The sequence below is a fragment of the Zeus faber genome (assembly GCF_960531495.2).
Source record: "Zeus faber genome assembly, chromosome: 3".
Taxonomy (NCBI): domain Eukaryota; kingdom Metazoa; phylum Chordata; class Actinopteri; order Zeiformes; family Zeidae; genus Zeus; species Zeus faber.
Genome location: NC_137190.1, coordinates 14,216,228 through 14,235,067, shown reverse-complemented (window position 1 = coordinate 14,235,067; position 18,840 = coordinate 14,216,228). Strand labels below are relative to the sequence as shown.

At 44.9% G+C, this 18,840-nt stretch overlaps 1 protein-coding gene across 1 annotated transcript in view; it reads left to right on the top strand.

The window, feature by feature from the left end:
- Window positions 1–14,081, top strand: part of greb1 (growth regulating estrogen receptor binding 1) — a gene marked incomplete at both ends in the record, with an annotated part of 23,761 nt that extends 9,680 nt beyond the window's left edge. Inside the window, 22 exon segments of the mRNA XM_079997227.1 lie at window positions 218–430; window positions 611–808; window positions 1,019–1,202; window positions 1,818–2,001; window positions 2,520–2,656; window positions 2,853–3,207; window positions 3,690–3,805; window positions 4,478–4,707; window positions 5,370–5,422; window positions 5,424–5,668; window positions 6,688–6,844; window positions 7,536–7,638; window positions 7,802–7,957; window positions 8,539–8,675; window positions 8,767–8,928; window positions 9,466–9,670; window positions 10,218–10,380; window positions 10,470–10,588; window positions 10,698–10,930; window positions 11,839–12,039; window positions 12,954–13,092; window positions 13,918–14,081. Of these exon segments, the coding sequence (XP_079853353.1) occupies window positions 218–430; window positions 611–808; window positions 1,019–1,202; window positions 1,818–2,001; window positions 2,520–2,656; window positions 2,853–3,207; window positions 3,690–3,805; window positions 4,478–4,707; window positions 5,370–5,422; window positions 5,424–5,668; window positions 6,688–6,844; window positions 7,536–7,638; window positions 7,802–7,957; window positions 8,539–8,675; window positions 8,767–8,928; window positions 9,466–9,670; window positions 10,218–10,380; window positions 10,470–10,588; window positions 10,698–10,930; window positions 11,839–12,039; window positions 12,954–13,092; window positions 13,918–14,081 (3,854 nt within the window).
- Window positions 14,082–18,840: the final 4,759 nt, after the last annotated feature.

Here is an 18,840-nt window from a genome sequence, read left to right as displayed (position 1 = left end):
GTGTGTGTGTGTGTGTGTGTGTGTGTGTGTGTGTGTGTGTGTGTGTGTGTGTGTGTGTGTGTGTGTGTGTGTGTGTGTGTGTGTGTGTGTGTGTGTGTGTGTGTGTGTGTGTGTGTGGACAGGCGTGCATATCAGATGTGTATTCTTCTTTTGAACAGATGTGTATTCTTCTTTTGAACAGATGTGCATTCTTCTTTGGACTTTTTTTTTTTGTCAGATGGCGATATGGACTCGCTGCTGGACAGTGCTGCTACCGTCGACAGCAACCAGCATTCACCGTTTTCCAGCGGCCAGGAACCGCTGGACAAAAGTCCCAAAAATGCAGTCGCTCCAGCCGACACGCAGCCAACACAAAGTCTCAGAGACTCGAAAGACGGAGGCACGCCAAGCCCCAAAGTCGGAGCTTCAAGTCCCAAAGATATGTGTTTAGGTGAGAAAAACACTAAAATACACACACACGCACACACACACAGTACATTTTTTTGTGCCAGTGTTTGTTGTACTGTCGTCCCTTGAGTTCCTTCAAAACCACAATTCTAATGTTTTCAAAGTGTATACATGTGTACCATGTAGTATATCCGTGTGTGTGTGTGTGTATGGGTTTTTTCAGAGTACCGTGTGGAGTGGCGGGAGGTGCGTCCCATCCAGCTGGCAGTCGCCAGGAAGCTGCTCTCCCATGTGTGCGCCATCGCAGACTCCAGCACCCAGAACCTGGACCTGGGCTCCTTCGACAGGGTCAGCTTCCTCATCTGCGTCCCGCCCTCCGAGGTCACCTTCCAGCAGACCGTCCTACACCTCCACAACTCTGGTGGGACTCACTCCTTCCGTCCTTCGAGATGTTTCGGTCCATCGTTCATCTGCGCTCCCTTCCTTCCATACGTTTGTTTTTCCCTGCTCTCTTGGTTTCTTTTCGTGCTCCTTTATTTTCTTTCTATAGCTTCGTCCTCATCCCTTCTTTTTTGTCTCCTCTAATCCCTTGTTTTTCTCTTTCTCGCTCTCTCTCTCCCTCTCTCTCCAGGGGTGCTCCAGGAGATCCGGGGTTTCGACCAGGAGGGGGAGTCTCACAGGGAGGCAGAGCGCTACGTGGTGAAGATGGACCAGAACGCCAGGACGCGCATTGACGAGCTCATCCACGAGGCACACAGCAACTCCTACACGCTCTACATCCTTGTGCACGACCACGCGCACTGGGACATCAGCAGGTGGGTGTGTGTGTGTGTGTGTGTGTGTGTGTGTGTGTGTGTGTGTGTGTGTGTGTGTGGTGCGTGGGTGCCTGCATGTGAGGGAGAGACTTGGGAGAAAGGGATTCAGGCATATTAACTCTTCTGTTTCTCTCTCTCTCTCTCTTCTATTCTCAATTCGGCTTTACTCACATGCGAAACATTTACAGTGCCAAAGCAAATAGACTTAAAGGTAAAATATATATAAAATATAAATATATAAATAAATATATATATAAACATAAATAAATACCTATATTTAAAAATGCAAATAAGATATAAACATTGCTCAATCTCAAATAAAGCTAAAATAGACTATTTCAAATATTGCTGTTGGACGGGATATATATATATATATATACAGTATATATGTATACTGATAAGCAAAGCTAGCCTAAACATACAAATAGAAAAATGTAGGCATGGCAATTTAAGAAAATTGATATCTACAAACCAGGATATAGAGCATATATCACAAATGCTAATAGAAATGTGTAAACACTGTACTGTACTGTACTGTACTCTCTCTCTCTCTCTCTCTCTCTCTCTCTCTCTCTCTCTCTCTCTCTCTCTCCTCTCTCCCTCCATCCATCCCAGTGTGTCCTACAGTAGTCCTGACTCTGGTCTGGGTCTGGTGGACCAGCTGCTGAACTGCAGGCAGGTCAGGGAAGCCGCCAACATCCTGACTCTCCACGTCACGTCCTTCCCCTTCGCTCTTCAGACGCAGTTCACCCGCATCAGCCCCTACAACGAGATCCACTGGCCCTCCGCCTTCAGCAACGTAAGACAGGCCTGCGCGTTTGTGTGTAAAGGAATGTTTGTTACAAATGTTGACAGGGCTCATCTGATTGAATAAAACCCACACACACACTTTTTCGCCCTCTTCTATTTGATGCCTTCTTTTGCGCGGAAAACAGGATTGTTAAACCCTGTGTTTAGTGATGAAAGGTTGGGTTCTGATTTGAGAATCAGGAAAAAGACAAATTCAGTTTTCAGACTTTTCGTCCATTTGATTTGGTTGGTATAAAGCACTCTCTCTCTCTCTCTCTCTCTCTCTCTCTCTCTCTCTCTCTCTCTCTCTCTCGCTCTCTCTCGCTCGGCCACTCACTGAATAAGAACTTATGGAGCTTGTCGGGCACACAGCTGGGCTGGTTGAGGCGCATGCCTTAAAAAGTCGAATGCCTGTGTGCCTGGCTGCAGTTACTTTTGTCATTTAAAAGTTGTACATCACAAGTATGGATGTGTGTGTGTGTGTGTGTGTGTGTGTGTGTGTGTGTGTGTGTGTGTGTGTGTGTGTAGGATGTCGACCTGTACCACGAGAAGACGCAGTACTTTGGAGTGTCCGAGCTCCTGGAGTCGACCCGCGGGGGGAACAGCCTGCCTCTGATGCGATACGACTCCTCCTTCGAAAGCATGGCCTCCGTCCTGGAGGAGCGGTGAGCATGCGCGCGTGCAAACACACACACACACACACACACACACACACACACACACACACACGGTTTGTTACATTACCTACAACTTTGTTCGAATCATATCTATCCACCTATCTGTCTATCTGTCTATCTGTCTATCTATCTATCTATCTATCTATCTATCTATCTATCTATCTATCCATCTATCTATCTTTAGGTTCCCTAAGCTTCGCAGTGCAGTGATCCGCACCGTGGTTCTGGTCCAGCAATACTGCGTAGCTCTGATGGCAGCGTCCGACAGGATCGGCGGCTCGCACCACAACCTCCACAAGCACACGTCGGTGGAGACCCTGGAGATCGTCCAGTCGCTGCTGACCGCCACGCAGCGCTGCACCGCCCACCACGGCCACATGGTGCTGCTGCGGATCCCCTCGGCGGCGCTGGCCGCATGGGCCCACCAGCGGCTGTCCTACGTGAGGAGGCGCCTGGGCCTGGAGGACAGCTTCGAGCTCATCCTGGGAAACCCCAGCCAAGCCCTGAGCATCGGACATAGCTTCACAGAGCGGATCAAGGTCGGAAACATGGTTTATTTGGAATTAGGCAGATGTTTGAATGGAGAATTGGTTGATCTAAAGGAGATGCTCAAAGCTAGAAGTATAGTGTCTGCAAATGCAACTTTTAATGGATTCAACTTCAAAACCGCCATCTTGGTACAAGTACACTGTACAATTAAAAGCAGTTTCAGAAGCACTTCATTCAACTATATATATATATATATATATATATATATATATATATATATATATATATATATATTGTACAACATGATATATTAGATATATAATGATGATGAATATGATATATAAATGTGAGATACAATATATGTGTGTGTGTATATATATATATATATATATATATGGCGGTTTTGAAAGACATTCTACACATTTGATTAAAAATGATTATTTGTTATTATATATATATATTTTAATTCTTCTGAAACTAAGAATAATTATTTTGATTTGGTTAATTGATGGTTTGTGTGTGTGTTGTCCAGACATGGATGAAGATCCAGGATGCTGACTGGGTTGCCCGTACCTACCTGGAGCTGGAGGCGCTGCCGTGCATCCTCATCCTCTCAGGAGCCGAACCGCTCGGGGAGTCGCTGCCAAGGTGGAGTCACAGACATGGCCACAAAAACCTCCTTATGGTGCCTTTATTTATTCTTAGGGTTCCAGCCCGCAGGAAAAACCTACTTTGGTATTTTTCTCACTAAAAGTGTCTGGCACTTGCTAACCACCGAACCCACGGACATGGGACACGGACATGGTTGCGTGGTGCAGACTCCATTGCTGTGTAGTGGTTGCTTCGCGCAGGATTAGTACTGGGTCGAGACAATGCCCTGGGTCCTGGGTTCCATGGAAACTCAGAAAATTGTAACTCATGTTGGTAGTAATGCCGCATTTCACAGAACTCTGAAAACTGTAATTGGTAGAGAGATACTCAGAGTCACCGCGTCATTGCGTCACTTCGTCATCATTGCCCGACAAGGCACATCAAAGCCAGATGAGTTGCCCTAATAACATCAGGGTGTATCCCATTACTGAAAATTAATTTCATTATACTGTAAACCTTTATCCGGAGAACGAATTGCTGCGACTTAACTGGACCCCCATGCATTGATGCCTGCAGCTATATTTTATTTTTATTATTGTCATCAGACTGTAGAATGTTTTCAGGGCTGCCATGCATATCGCTAGATCACCATTTTCTTAAAGGGACATTTTGTTTTGTCAGTATGAATGAAGGAGTCTCGAGTTTTCAACACTAAATCCCTGCCCCCAGGTCATTGAAGTATTGCGACCTGCGAGTGATAAGCTCCTCCTACCTCCAGCGCACCACGCTGGAACAAGAGCTGGGATTAGCTGCCTACCTGGTGCGGGCCGAGTCACGGCCTCCGCACAACCCCGGTCCAGGAAGCGACCTGTTGGAGAGCAGCACCGACAACGAGGAGGAGGAAGGGCTGGAGAAAGGTAACGGGCGGATTCACCAGGGCCCCACACGAGCTTCTAGAAGTGGTTGCCAAATTGCCAAATTTTAATCCTAGAATTGAGTGAGATCAAAAGATAAATCGATCCATAGACCAGACTGCACAACATGCGTTGACAATGACCCAATTCTGGTTGCCCGGGGCAACTTGGCAAACGTTATTGTCGATGTGTTAGTCACACATTCTGTAATTTTTTATCTAATTCCATTTCATATCAATACATTTTAGTATTGGTTGTGGGTGAATGTTTTAAAGCTTTCAGTAATTGATTTCCTTTCATCAGTTTTACACATTTAACTTATGTGTAAGATGTACTTTTGTGTAATTACGCTGCAGTATTCTGTAATAACACTTTAATAAGCGAGACTAAACAATCCGTTATTAGAAGTGTCCATACTGTTGGATACATATTATTTTTTATTTTATTTATCCGATAATTAAATATTGAACCATATTCATATTTATTATTTCTCTCACTTTTTCTCTTGGGTTATGGAAGAGTCTCCTCCTTCGTCCAGCCAGCCTCTCCGGACTTGCCCGGACAGTGGGCCGTCAGAACCCAGGTCCACCCACTCCGCCTCCCCCGACCCCAAGATGACACAGAGGGAGGCGTCCCCAAACCAGAGTCAAATACAGACGTACCCCCAGCCTCCACCCAACTCCAAACCACCAGAACTTCCCTCCCAGCCTCAAGCTCCACCCCAGCCTCCTCTCCCTCCTCCTCTCCCTCCTCCTCCTCCTCCTCCTCCTCCTCCTCCTCCTCGGTCCCACCGCCGTCCGTCCAAATCCACCTCCTCAGACTCACTGTCGCCCCGCGCCCCGTCCCCCCTGCAGAGCTGCTCCTGGGCGCGGGGGGTGAGTCGCCCGCCCTCCGTGCTCCTCCCCCGGGCGCTGTACGACATCATCACCGCCAGCGACAGCAGCGGCCTCCCCCGCTGCACCTCCTTCCTCCCCCACATGTCCGTCGCCTGGGCCGGCAGCTTCAGGTACGTTTCAATAAATCTTCATGCAGAGTTAACTCAAAATGTTAATGAGTTAACTGCAGGACCTTAAAAAAGTCTTAAAATGTCATTAAATAGTGGTCAATTTGAATCTTATGAGGTCTTATCTGATTTTATTTATCCATATATTTATTTTTGTCAAAATAACCCTATTATTAACCGATTATTTACCATTACCCTACCACTGAACCTGATACTTGAGAGGTGATTTGTCCAAAAATCTAACTGAAAAGGGTCTTAAAAGTATTAAATTTAACACTCTTACACCCGCAGACCCACTGTTCACTGTGCTTTGTGTGTTACAGTTATCAATAAATGAACATTGTTGTTGTTTTATGATACACAAATAATAACAGAGGAAATGTTGCATTTCATTTTACAACCAACAGGTATCTTGACTGGGGCTGGGTAAAAAAAAACTATAGTCCAATGCAATTCAATTGTGTTGTTTCAAAAGTGATGCAAACATTTTTCGCTTAAATTAAATTAAATACCACAAATAAATTGAGATGTTTAATTTTCTATTAGACTAAATTTGTTCCCCCTGTGAAATGATATAAAATATTAAATATATTTTATATTGAATTATTTATTTCTGATAAAAATATTTTTTCTAATAATAAATTAGTAGTGTGATTTTATGACTGTCGCCAAACACACAGCCCATAGATGAGCATCCATAGAGAGCAATGTAATTTATCTTGCTCTCTGAAGTAATAATTCTGATGAAAATAACGTTGTATCTCATTGTCTATATTCACATGATTGAAGATAAATATACCTTCATTTGTAAAAAAAAAAAAAAGAGTTTAATTTGTCATTGATCCCGGAAGAACTAAATGTGTGAATATTTAACAATGTTTAATGTTTGTAATGTTTACCGAACTCTAGAACTGTGTGGCGTTGCACATCCAAAGCCACCGTAATAACAATAACATACGTAAGCACACAATACTGTAATATTGTAATAATTTGAGACAAATGTGTGTGTTCTGTGGCCGCAGGCCGCTGCTGAGCAAGATGATGACGTGCACGGAGCAGTCGCTCTACTACCGCCAGTGGACGGTCCCTCGCTCGTACCACATGGACAGCAGCAACCGCACCGAGGGACGCAGTGACAACTTCCACCCCCGCAGGCTCCTGCTGAGTGGACCCCCACAGGTAGCATTTCCGGTGTCGCTTTAGCGTTCTTCCCTTCTCTCTTTCCTTCTTTGTCTGTAACATTTGGTAACATTTAGTGACACTTATTTCTCATGAGGCCTCATAAGCATTCATGATTATGAACACATGTAAAGGTAATTATAAGCTTCATTCTTTAATCATAAAATATATGGCTTCTAAAGCGTTACCAAACAATCACAAGCAAATATAAAGCACATTATAATGGTATGTTCAACCTGATATGACAATGCACAAGTTGTCCATTTATCAGTGCATTAGCAATAAAACATCTATTAAAGGCCAGTGTAATTGTGTCGTCGTAAATTTCTAAGCAAAATATATTTGGAAGGGAACTCAAGTATAGTATCATATGCTATAGTATTTAAATTATATTTTTAATATTTTAATGTTTTTTGTTTCTTCGTACATAAAACCTGATACCTCCTACATACCACAAGAGGGCGCTTGTGCACCACTAGTTGTACACGACTGTAGTTTAGGAAAGACTGGCCCAACATTTAACTGCGTGTCTAATGTGTAGTGTGCCTCCTTTAATCATAACAAAGGACCCTAGGTGGTGTAGATGTATGCTCCTTGTTTGCATCCTGCGTATACACATGTGTATGTGATCACGTTTGTGTGTGTTTTTCTAATATTTTAGTTGTAAACACTGCTGTGTTCTAACGATCAGGTGGGAAAGACGGGAGCGTACCTCCATTTCCTGGGTATTCTGTCTCGGATGCTGATCAGGCTGATGGAGGTGGACATCTACGACGAGGAAGACATCAACCACAGTCAGTTCTCTGGTAGCAGTAGACGCAGAAGTACCACATTTTTTATCTTCACACTTTTTTTGATCACCAGATCTTTGATTTTTACATATTCCAACATAGGACCTTTTATTAATAGGAATCATAAAGTCTTATCTTATTCTGCTCTTATCTTGTCTTTGTTCAGGTGTCCAGCTTGAGGGCGTGCAGTACCACCCCCCTGGAACCCCGTGGCCCAAGCAGGACGTCATAAGGACGATGCCTTTCGACTACACGGTCCACAACCCCAAATATGATGACATCAGCACCATTTACTGCCCCGGACAGAAAGCCACCGCTGACAGTAGGTTCTCTGAAAGGCGAACAGACACACAGAGGAAACATGAACATCGGCCAAAACCCCCAAAACAACATTACTCACAGTCCGAATTATACGGTTCTTATTGAAGCAAAGGTGAAGACGGGAAGTGATGTATAGAAACATAAAAACACCAAATTGTAGAAAGACGGTAAGAGTGAAAACTGGAGGAGTTGGTCACAGACCATTCATTTTATTTTCTCTACTAAATCATCAATTTCACACTGTTGCAATTTGTAACGTGTATTTGTATTGTATTATATACTCTATTGTTTGCACTCCCTGCCCAGGAACCACAGATGCAAATTATCCCGAACCAAACTCTGGTGCAAAGCCCTTTAAGTTGCGCATTTCCCTGAAAAAATAGAATAATATAAAGTTCAAATAAATAACAATAAATATGCTCATTATACAGGAAAGATATCCTTTCCAAAGACTACCCAATAAATCACCCAAAAGTCATTCACGAAGCCATCATCAACAAAACACATATGACCCTTAAATGTTTTTCATGTTTGGCATTTACTCCCAAATAATCGAATAATAACCTCCTGTTCTCTTTCCAGTCAACTCCATGCGTCATGAAGAGGTCTACCTGCGCAGACGGACGTCGAGGATGAAGCTTTCTAAGTACGCAGCGTACAACACCTACCACCACTGTGAGCAGTGCCATCAGTACATGGGCTTCAACCCCAGATACCAGGTCAGGAAAAACACACACTCACACACACATGAATGTCATGATATAGAATAGGCGTATGAGGTGAGCGATCTGTATCCGTCTCCCTCTTCAGATGTGTGAATCGACGCTGCACGCCTTCACCTTCTCCCATCTGCTGCTCGGGGAGGAGATCCAGCTCTACTTCATCATCCCCAAGTCCAAAGAGCACTACTTCAGCTTCAGCCGGCCAGGGGGCCAGCTGGAGAGCATGAGACTGCCGCTCACCTCTGATTGGGTAAAAAAAAGTCCCAAAAATAATGATGTGGGGGGGTCCAGATTTAGCCCTGATCTGATTGTGTTACATATAACACAATTTTTATAAAAATACATTTAAGATATATTTGCCCCAAATCCACCACATACCGTATCAGGCTTTACAGTATGTGGTGGATTTGGGCCAAGAAGCCCGACAAGTTGCCGCAGTACATACTTCCACCACTAGATGCTTCGGTAGGCTTTGAATTAAATGACCTTCCCCTTGGAAGTTGAAAATAAATATTACATCTATAAAATTGTATGTATTCATATATACATAATATTCTATAAAACATTGGCCATTCTGCAATTCCTTTGGTGACCGCTAGAGGGGGACCCCAGTTTCAGAACCTCGGCTCGGCATGTTGCAGATGTGGTCGTGAAGGGATAAGAAAAAAGAATTTCACATCCAAATGTTGAAATCAAGCATCCTTTAATTGTTTGTATGTCTATATAGCATCAGAAAATTGACTATTACAATCAAATGTTAAAATAGGTTTTTCCTTCCGTTCCTCAGAGCCCAGATTGCATCAAGAGTCCCATCTTCACACCGACCACCGGCCGCCACGAGCACGGCCTGTTCAACCTGTACCACGCCATGGACGGAGCCTCGCACCTCCACATCCTGGTGGTCAAAGAGTACGAGATGGCCGTCTACAAGAAGTACTGGCCCAACCACATCATGCTGGTGCTGCCCACCGTCTACAACGGAGCGGGGATAGGTAGCTAGTTCTGCTGCTGTTTATTTTCTTTGGTTTCTAAAATAAATCCTCAATTAATTAATTCAGCATTTTTTTTCCAAATAAGTGGATTAGGTTGTTTATATATATATATATATATATATATTGTGAGGTTTCACATTCACAGGCACGTTCAACTATTATATTCTTTTGTATTATGTTTAACTTTCCTGTTGTAAACAAATGCTCAATATTCTTTTTTGTGTTTTTTAAACACAGTTTATTAGATTAAATGTATTCATTTGTAAAAAAAGATATTCTTAATTTTTTTACATTTTTTTCTTAAAATCAGCCCTTTCTTTTATGATGATCTTGTTGCTCAGATGGGTTTATTAATACTTTTTGCTGGTAGGTGGGAGGCCCCACAGTATAAAATCAAAGTTGCACCAGGTTGACCTAGACACTTTCTTTAACAACTCCTTTTCTTCCATCTATGATGATCTATGATGTGTTATGATGTGTTATGATGTGTTATGATGTGTTATGAGTGAAGCCGAGGCAGTAAATAACCCTCTCGCGGTCCCTGAAGGTGCCGCCCACTTCCTGATCAAGGAGCTTTCCTACCACAACCTGGAGCTGGAGCGGAGCCGGCGCCTGGAGGGCGGAGGGCCAGCGGGGGACGTCTGGCCCTTCATCATCGTGGCCGACGACTCCTGCGTCATGTGGAACGCGGTGGACGTGGACGCGCGAGGGTACGGACGTCGGAGCAGAGACGTACGGTGCCTGTGTGCCGGGTGGTGTGTTGCCGTGGAGAAACTCACTGTTGTTACGTTGGTTTCAGCGCTCCGGTAGAGCGCGCCGTGTCCCTGAAGCAAGTCCTACAGCACATGGAGGCCTGCCCGGACCTGGTCCACCTGGGACTCTGCGGCATCAGGAAGTGGAACAGCCGCGGGCTCTCAGGTCAGAGGTCGTGAACAGGGAGACGCAGAACGTCTGTGACTCGACGTCTCAGTCGGTGGCGAGAGACGATCCCCCGTAGGCCGCGCTGATCGTTTGAACCGACCCGCAGGTGCCAGGACCGCGGAGCCCTTCTACAGAGGCCACCTCCACGACTTCCTGCTCATCAACGTGGACCTGAGCCAGAACATCCAGTACGACCAGAACCGCTTCACGTGCCACGACGTGGACTTCACGCTGCGGGTGCACAGCGCCGGCCTCCTGGTCTGCCAGTTCAACAGCTTCAGCGTGATGAAGAAGCAGATCGCCATCGGAGGATACAGGACCTTCATCATCAAGACCAAGGTAGCAGGCATAACCGACATCCCATGCAGGTGCAGGTGCACACACGCGCGCGCGCGCACACACACACACACACACACACACACACACACATACGCACACACACACACACACATGCCACATAGAGTGTTGGGAAGACTGTTTTCCTGATCCGCTAACACAGGGGTTCCCAAACTGGGGTCTGCCTGAAAGGAATTGCAGGGGGTCTGCAGAAATTATTAATATTTGTATTTATTTTTATTGTTTAACAGACAAAAAAAACATCTTTAGACAGAGCTCAGTCTTCCAAGAGAAGAAAAGAAGAAGAAACAGTCTTTATTTGTCACGCAACACACCACACTACAACACATGCTTGCACACACACACACATGCACATGCTTTTGATGGTGGCCGGTGAAATGGCTCCTCTGCTTTTGACCCATCCTGGCTTGTCCTTCCTCCGGGGGCACAGCCAGGAGCAGTGGGCAGCATACGTGGACGCACCCGGGGACCTGGTGATAAGTGTCCATCGCTGGTCAGACGATGATGTGTGCATGTTTTTGGTGGGGGTCCTTACTGACGTGAGGTGGAGGAAACCCCATGTGAGCACGGGGAGAACATGCAAACTCCACACAGAAAGGCTCCTATTTGGGAGATAACCCGCCGGAGCACGGAGGTCCTCGCCATCAAATGTTTGGGTACTCCTGTGTTAATATATTTCTGATCTGCCGTGCGGAAATATTCCTGTATGCGTTTTTATGATTTTGACCTCCAGGGTGAATGCTTCATGAGGCAAATATCACTCGTGTATAATTAGCCAGCGCCGAATCCGTATCATATGAGTTAAAGGGGAAACCCTGAATGCCAAGTTCTTCCCAGAACTCCCGGAGACTCCCGGCGGTCAATCTGAATCGCTTCGATCCCTCTTCCAGATGACGGACGTTCCCACCTCGGTGGGTCCGTCGCAGTACGCCTGCGCCCCCGACAGCAAGCACCTTTTCCTGGCCACGCCCGCCCAGCTGCTCCTGGAGAAATACCTCCAGCACACCAGCCACAGACTGTTTCCCCTCAGCACTAAGAACCACACGCACCCCGTCCTGTCCGTGGACTGCTTCCTCAACCTGGGACCGGAGGTATTGAAGTGTTGAAGTGTTAAAATGCACCTAGAGGCTCGAGAGATTCCGATTTAGATCTGCCTGATTCAACACAAACAGGTGGAGAACACACCCCACACACACTCAGTCAGTCAAACACCAGTTACTTCACTTCCAAAGCATAGATGATATTTCATTAATCAAGATTGTTATGGTTGTGGATCTCCAAACTGGGAAACATTAAGTAATAATATAACATAATTAATAAATAATTAATGGATGTCGTATTCTTTTCCAGTCTAACACACAAGTGATCATTTCATGAGATCTTACATTTCAAAAAATATCTGTATTTTTTTCACATTTGATTTGTTTTTTACTTGAATTGATTAGGTAATATCAGTCTCGTTAAAAAGTCTGGAAAAGTACTGTATCAATTCAAGGTCTGAAATTCGATTTTTGTGGTATTCGATTGTTTGCTTCTTGTAAAATAAATTGCATATATGTATTCATTCAAATATAAGCACAAGCAAGAAATACTCGACGTCTGAATGCATTTCAGCCTCGGAACAAAATCATTATTTTGATTAACTTTCACAACTGCCAAAAGTGGTGGAGAACAGCATAAATGATAAATACACTGATTCTCAACCTGTTTCCTATCAATGACCCTCAAATTAAAAACCATGAGGCCACAGAGATCATTTGGTAAAGTTGTGTCTCTAGGAGCACAATCTGAGTTGAACTGTAGTTCTACTGTAATACTAGTAGTACTGCAATGAAACTAGGACTAAAACAGTCATTACTGTACATTCTCTAACCTCGTGGGTTAAATGGTGAAGTTAAAACTGCTCCTCATCTTGCTGGGGACCGCCTCGAAGGGCCCCGCTCGCGGTCCCCGGACCCCACCCTTGAGAGCCCACTGGTTTGAATTTCCCCGCGTGCTGCCACAGGTGACGGTGTGTTTCGTCAGCTCCCGGCCGCACTCCGTCAACGTCAGCGAGGCGGGTCTGCTGTTCAGCGGCCTGCTGCTCTGCTTCTCCGACGCCTTCGTCACGGCCGGATTCCTCAAGAAGTTCAGCTTCCTCAAAGGTACAGGGAGGCCGGGACGGGAAACAGAGGTTTAAGCGCGGACGCGGACGCGCTCGGTGCCCCGAAAGGCCACGGCGTCGTCGGGGGAATCCCGAGTCTCCTCCGACCAGAAAGCTTAAAATGATCTGTTTTTATGGATGCTCCTTAAGATGGCGTATTCAAAACTGCTCAAACAAATACAATTTCAGTAAGTATGTAGAATATCAGTACTCTTAAAAAAAGAGACAAAAGTTAAAATTTAAACAAAAACCTATTTGACCAATGTTAACAAAAGAAAATCATAAATAAAGGCTTAATTTCAGAAAATCCTTTATTTATATTTTATTTTTTATTTTTTATTTTTTTTATTGAAACAATCTATTCGGGGTAACTTCCTGCTGCTTTACAGACGTGTATATTTGTTTATTTTCTGCGTCAAGAATTTTGCTAAATGATTTTTACATTTATTTTATTTTTTTCCCATTTTTTGATGTTTATTTATTGTTTTATTGTTTTTCACGTGTCTGAAATAAAAATCAATCAATCAAAAGAGACAAATTGCCTTAAATGAACGAATCATAGTCATCAACACGACTTGTTCTAAACCGCTGCTTTGTTTTATTCAGTGGAAACGCTTTCTCCAAAAAGAAGCTCAGTGAAACTTAAATATCACGTCAAGTTTTTTCAAAATTAAAGCATTTCAAACCAAAAATATCCGATTTCTCCACTTTCTTTCGATATTTTTCCCTCCAATTTCTGATCTGATGGGTGATATTACTGATCCCAACCCCGGCTCCTCTTCCCTCCGCCCTTTCTTCCCTGTTCCTCACCCGCTCTCTCCTCCAGGCGCGACCCTGTGTGTGATCGGCGCCGACCGCAGCTCCCTGCGCCAGACGGTCGGCCGCCTGGAGCTCGAGGAGGAGTGGAGGTTCAGGCTGAGCGACGAGTTCCAGACGGCCAACGCCAAGGAGGACCGCCCGCTCTTCTTCCTGACGGGAAAGCACATCTGACTCTTGAGTCGGGAGTCGACTCGCCCACCAAACACACTCTGCGCGGAGCGGCGTGGAGACCGTATCCACGGGAACGCCACACACGCTGACAGAAGGACAAAGGGCTTTGACGCGCGCCGCAGGAGGACAATGCAGGAGCGCCATGGGACCGAACCCTCACCGGGAAAAACACCTCAACAAGCAGGTTGCCACCGTCTGTTCAGAGACGCAGGTTTCAGAGCTGCAGTGAGGGGTTTTCCTTTTTGCCCCAAAATGATGATGACGATGATGATGATGAGGATGAGGATGATGATGATGACGACCTGTGCGAAGAAGGACACGTGCGTGAAGCAGCTCGGTAAAATGTGCCTCAGGTCAAAGGGGCACAAACACGCTTTGACCGTGGAGCGAAATACTAGTTCACGCTTTGTAGCTACGCGCTGAGTTAACACCTGATGTCAGGGGTGTCAACCACAGGCCCGGGGGCCACACCCTGATGGGGTGGGGGCCCGCAAGACCATTTGAATGCGGCGCGTCCATTTGGAGTATGTTCGCTTTATCAGTCACAACGACTGATTAATCCATGCAACTTTTACTTCACGATTTCAGAATATGACGTAAAATAACATTTCATATGTTTATATGGTGGCCCCCAGGTGGTTTGAGTTTGAGACCCCTGACCTATGTGTTTGTGCCCCCTGTGCTTCTTTCCTTCTCATGAGGCTCATACGAAGAGTGGCCTCAATAATACGTAATGTCCATAACGATGGAGTGTGTGTTATTAACAGACACACACGTACACACACACACACACACACACACACACACACACACACATAAGTGCAAACTTTTAAGTATTTCGTATTTTCTCTCTAGCTCAGACAGTGAACTCACCTCGGACACTCAGCTTGTCCACCTCCACTACCTTCATGTCATACAAATAAGCCACAAAATATTTGTATGTGTATTCTTTTGAGCTACCCTCAGCTGTGGTTGGGTGTGTGCTGTAGTTTGTAACGTTCCATTTCCTACTCAATCAGCCTCTCGCGGGCTAATGTGGAGTTTTTTTAGGGGAACATTTGTCTTAACATGTACTAGCTATTAATGTAGATAAACCAGTACATTTCCAAACCTTTAAATATTTTTTACTTGACAATTGCCTGCCTAGGTTTAATCAACACTGACTGTTACAGTGATAATAGGCACATTTTTTTATTTTATTTTTATTTTTTTTATTCTTTTTACGGTTTGTAGTTGGAAGTATGCAAGGTGCATGCATGCAAAATATTTATTCCAATCCTTGGAAGCACACTGAACTGAGGCAATAAGGCAATCATTCCCAAGTGTGTTCGCACAATCACCTTTGTGCAGAGGTAGTCGGGTTTTGGCAGAAGACATTCTCATTAATGCTATTTTTGTAGCAGTTCTTTTTTTTATTTTTGCATGTAGCATTTTTGCATACTAAATATTTTGAAAATATTTTGTATTTTGTAAAAAATAAAAAAAAATGAGTACTTATCTACTTTATGTGCAGGAAAGAGCTTGCAGGAGCCATGTTATTTTTAACTTTGTGATTTTACAGTTTTTTACACCTTTCTCGAGTTGCATTTTTGTGTTGCTTATGTTTGTGTTTGAAAATCAAATGTGCATTGATAGCATTTTACAATTAACATGTTACTATACCTTGTGCCTTTAAATGTATAATGTATATACTGTTTTTAAAGTCTCCTCTTCACTATACAATTTCTTTCCGGATTTTTTGTAATCTTCCTTCAGCCAATGGAACCAGCGCCTCATTTTCCCTCTCATTGTAATCAGTGCTAAACAAAGACGATTCTAGGATACTGGTGATAGTATAGATTGTTCAATATGTGTCTGCAAAATATACAAAACAGGGTAAATAAAGCTTGTACTGTCTACTCAGGATTTGTTTTGTTGTCGATACCACTGAGGGGTCAAAAGAACCAGGAAACCAGGAAAGCCTCCGGCAAAGTTTCATCGACCATCGAATTGACTTTGTGAAAAACAACGATTTATGTCATGCAGAGCGCAGCGAGAACACCAGCTTTAGAATAACATTTATATTTTTCTCTGCATGTCTCAATACTGGGAATGCTCTCAAAAGACTGATAATTTGTCCAAGAATTAGAATGCTTTATCTAATAGAAAATGCACTGGATGCCCCAACTGAGAGACTTTAATCGATTAAATTGATCTCTGATATAAATATATTCTCATAGAAATAAATATATATAAATAAAGTCTAATATTAATTATCTTTTTTTTTTTTCCTCCTAATGCACTTCAAACAAAGGGCCAGAGAGTAAGTATACTAAATACAATTTGAAAAATGTGGATAAAAGTACTCGTGCTCAAGAGTACAAAAAAGCTGCTAGTAGTACACAAAATACCTGTTAACCGCAGTTACATGAGTAATTGTAATCTGTTACTTCCACCTCTGGGGTTATGATGTGCGTAGACTCTTTCAGACTCTGTTCAGAGACGCTATGGCTCTGACCGAAATCCAGTCTGTCTGGCACGTAGAAAGTATAAGCACCGTATCCTCCGCAGGGAACGCTCTGTTAAGGCGTCATGACATACACGAGCGAGCTGCTGAAATAGCGTTGTTTGCCGGCCGAGGGATCACAGGGGGCCAGGGAGTCGGGTGACAAACACCACCCCGCGATGGACGAGCCTCTCCGCCGGCCTCAGATGTTCCCCCCTACGCACGGGGAAGCCCCGGGCGTGTGCACCCGGCATCGTCCAACCGCAATAACTCGCGAGAGTGGGTGAGTGGGTGGGTGGGTGAGCGTCTTCCGTCCCGAACGGTGACCAAAACGGGACGAGTCGTATGTGCGCGTGCCTGTGTGTGTGTGCCGCTGTTGCGTGGTCGTACCGGTATCTGCCACGTGGAGACACGGGCACCTGGAGAAGCGGCAGGATTTAGCCACGCCGGCCCTTCTCGAGTTTCTCCCGGGCGCTCGCCTTCCGAGAACGCGCTCACGTCAGTGAAGTCAATCCCCGAAACCCTCACTGTACACGGGCTGGGCCGCAGATCGGCGTCACGTCCCCGTCACAAATGAATATCGCTCCCTAAAGCCAGTCCATTTCCACAGGACGTTGTACCACTAGGTTTTGTAGGATCGGTCCGGATAGAGAGCGCTCCAGGTCACTCAACCCAAAACGTCTCCGACGGCCTTCCACGCGACGTGAACTTCGTCCTCTCTGGGCGTCCTCGTCCGCCCTGGTCTCCTCCGTTTTCCCGGGGGCCCGCCTCGGAGAAACAACCCCCGAAGGACCATGAGGACATGGCGCGGGTGGGGGAGAGATCACGGGGCTCGAGCGGTCACCGCGGCGATGACGGCCCCGACGACACCTGGTCCTGGGTAATAAAGGCGTGATTTCAAATTTGACAAATCCAGATTCCGTGCAACACGGGCTTGTGTGCTGCATCGAAGACACAAAAATAAATAGGTGTAGGTGTTGTAGGGGGAGTGGAGGTGCGTTCCGGCTGGGAAGTCGGGTTCCCGCTTTTCATCTTTCCCAGAAGCCGCTGCGGGTTCTTTTCGCTTCTTGTCCTTTAGGATTCTATACAGCGGTCAAATGAGTGTCAAGTGTAAATAAGCGTTATGGCTCACGTGTTAGAGATTCAAAACTAGTTTCCAGGCTGAGATTACACTTTCTCTTTGTCTTTCTCTCAAAAATGAAAGATTTACGATGAATTATTAGTTTGTATTTACATGTGTGTGTGTGTGTGTTTGTGTGTGCACACATTACTTTCTTTACATATACTGTGTATGTATGGGTGTGTTTGTTTGCACACATACACAGACACGTGTGTGTGTGTGTGTGTGTGTGTGTGAGTGTGAGTGTGAGTGTGTGTGTGTGTGTGTGTGTGTGTGTGTGTGTGTGTGTGTGTGTTTCTGTGGGTGCGTTCTTGCATACCATGGGTGGGTCTGTATATATGTTCCCTCAAGGAATGCTTGTATATGTGTGTGTGTGTGTGTGTGTGTGTGTGTGTGTGTGTGTGTGTGTGTGTGTGTGTGTGTGTGTGTGTGTGTGTGTGCTTGTGGTTGCGCCACTTTCGTGAACTTGAACTGTAGTAGCGCGACCCCTTATGCTTTATCAACAGCTCCTGTCTTCTCTGTGTGACCTCAAACCAAGCGGGCGGTGTTCAGTGTCCAGTGAGTGTTGCACCACCGGTCGCTGACTGTTATATAACAGTCGCACCATGTGAGGGGGGAAACCGCTCACTGGGTGTGGGGCGGGGTTAGTCCTCCCTCATCTACATACCATTTCTGGAGTTGAATGTACAGTTGAAATATGTCCGGGGACATACCGGGGTCAACCGTTGTGATTTGAAATGCAGGGCTGTGCGCGAAGGAAACCATATCCCCTGCGTTTCAAGTTGCAGATAATTTGGGTGAAGACTCAGTTTTGCGCTCAGGCAGAAAGACAGCTTTTCATAAAGTCATAATTCTCAAAATGCTTATGAAATGTCGCATAAATAATGATGCAAATACAATGCACAGAGAATCATTCAGGACAGTAGTATAATGTCATTGTATGTATATATATTTAATATGATGACTTCATTATGAGCCTAGCACCTTCAGCTCTCTTTAACCATGTTGTACGTCTTTGCGTAAACATTGTTGTACACGGTTCTTATCTCTAATCAGCTGCAGAACAGGCTGTTCCGGACGAGGACAATGGCTGCAAAGTTGTAAACAATTTCTGCTTTCAGCTTTAGGGCTGAACAGGCCAAGTTGTTATTGTT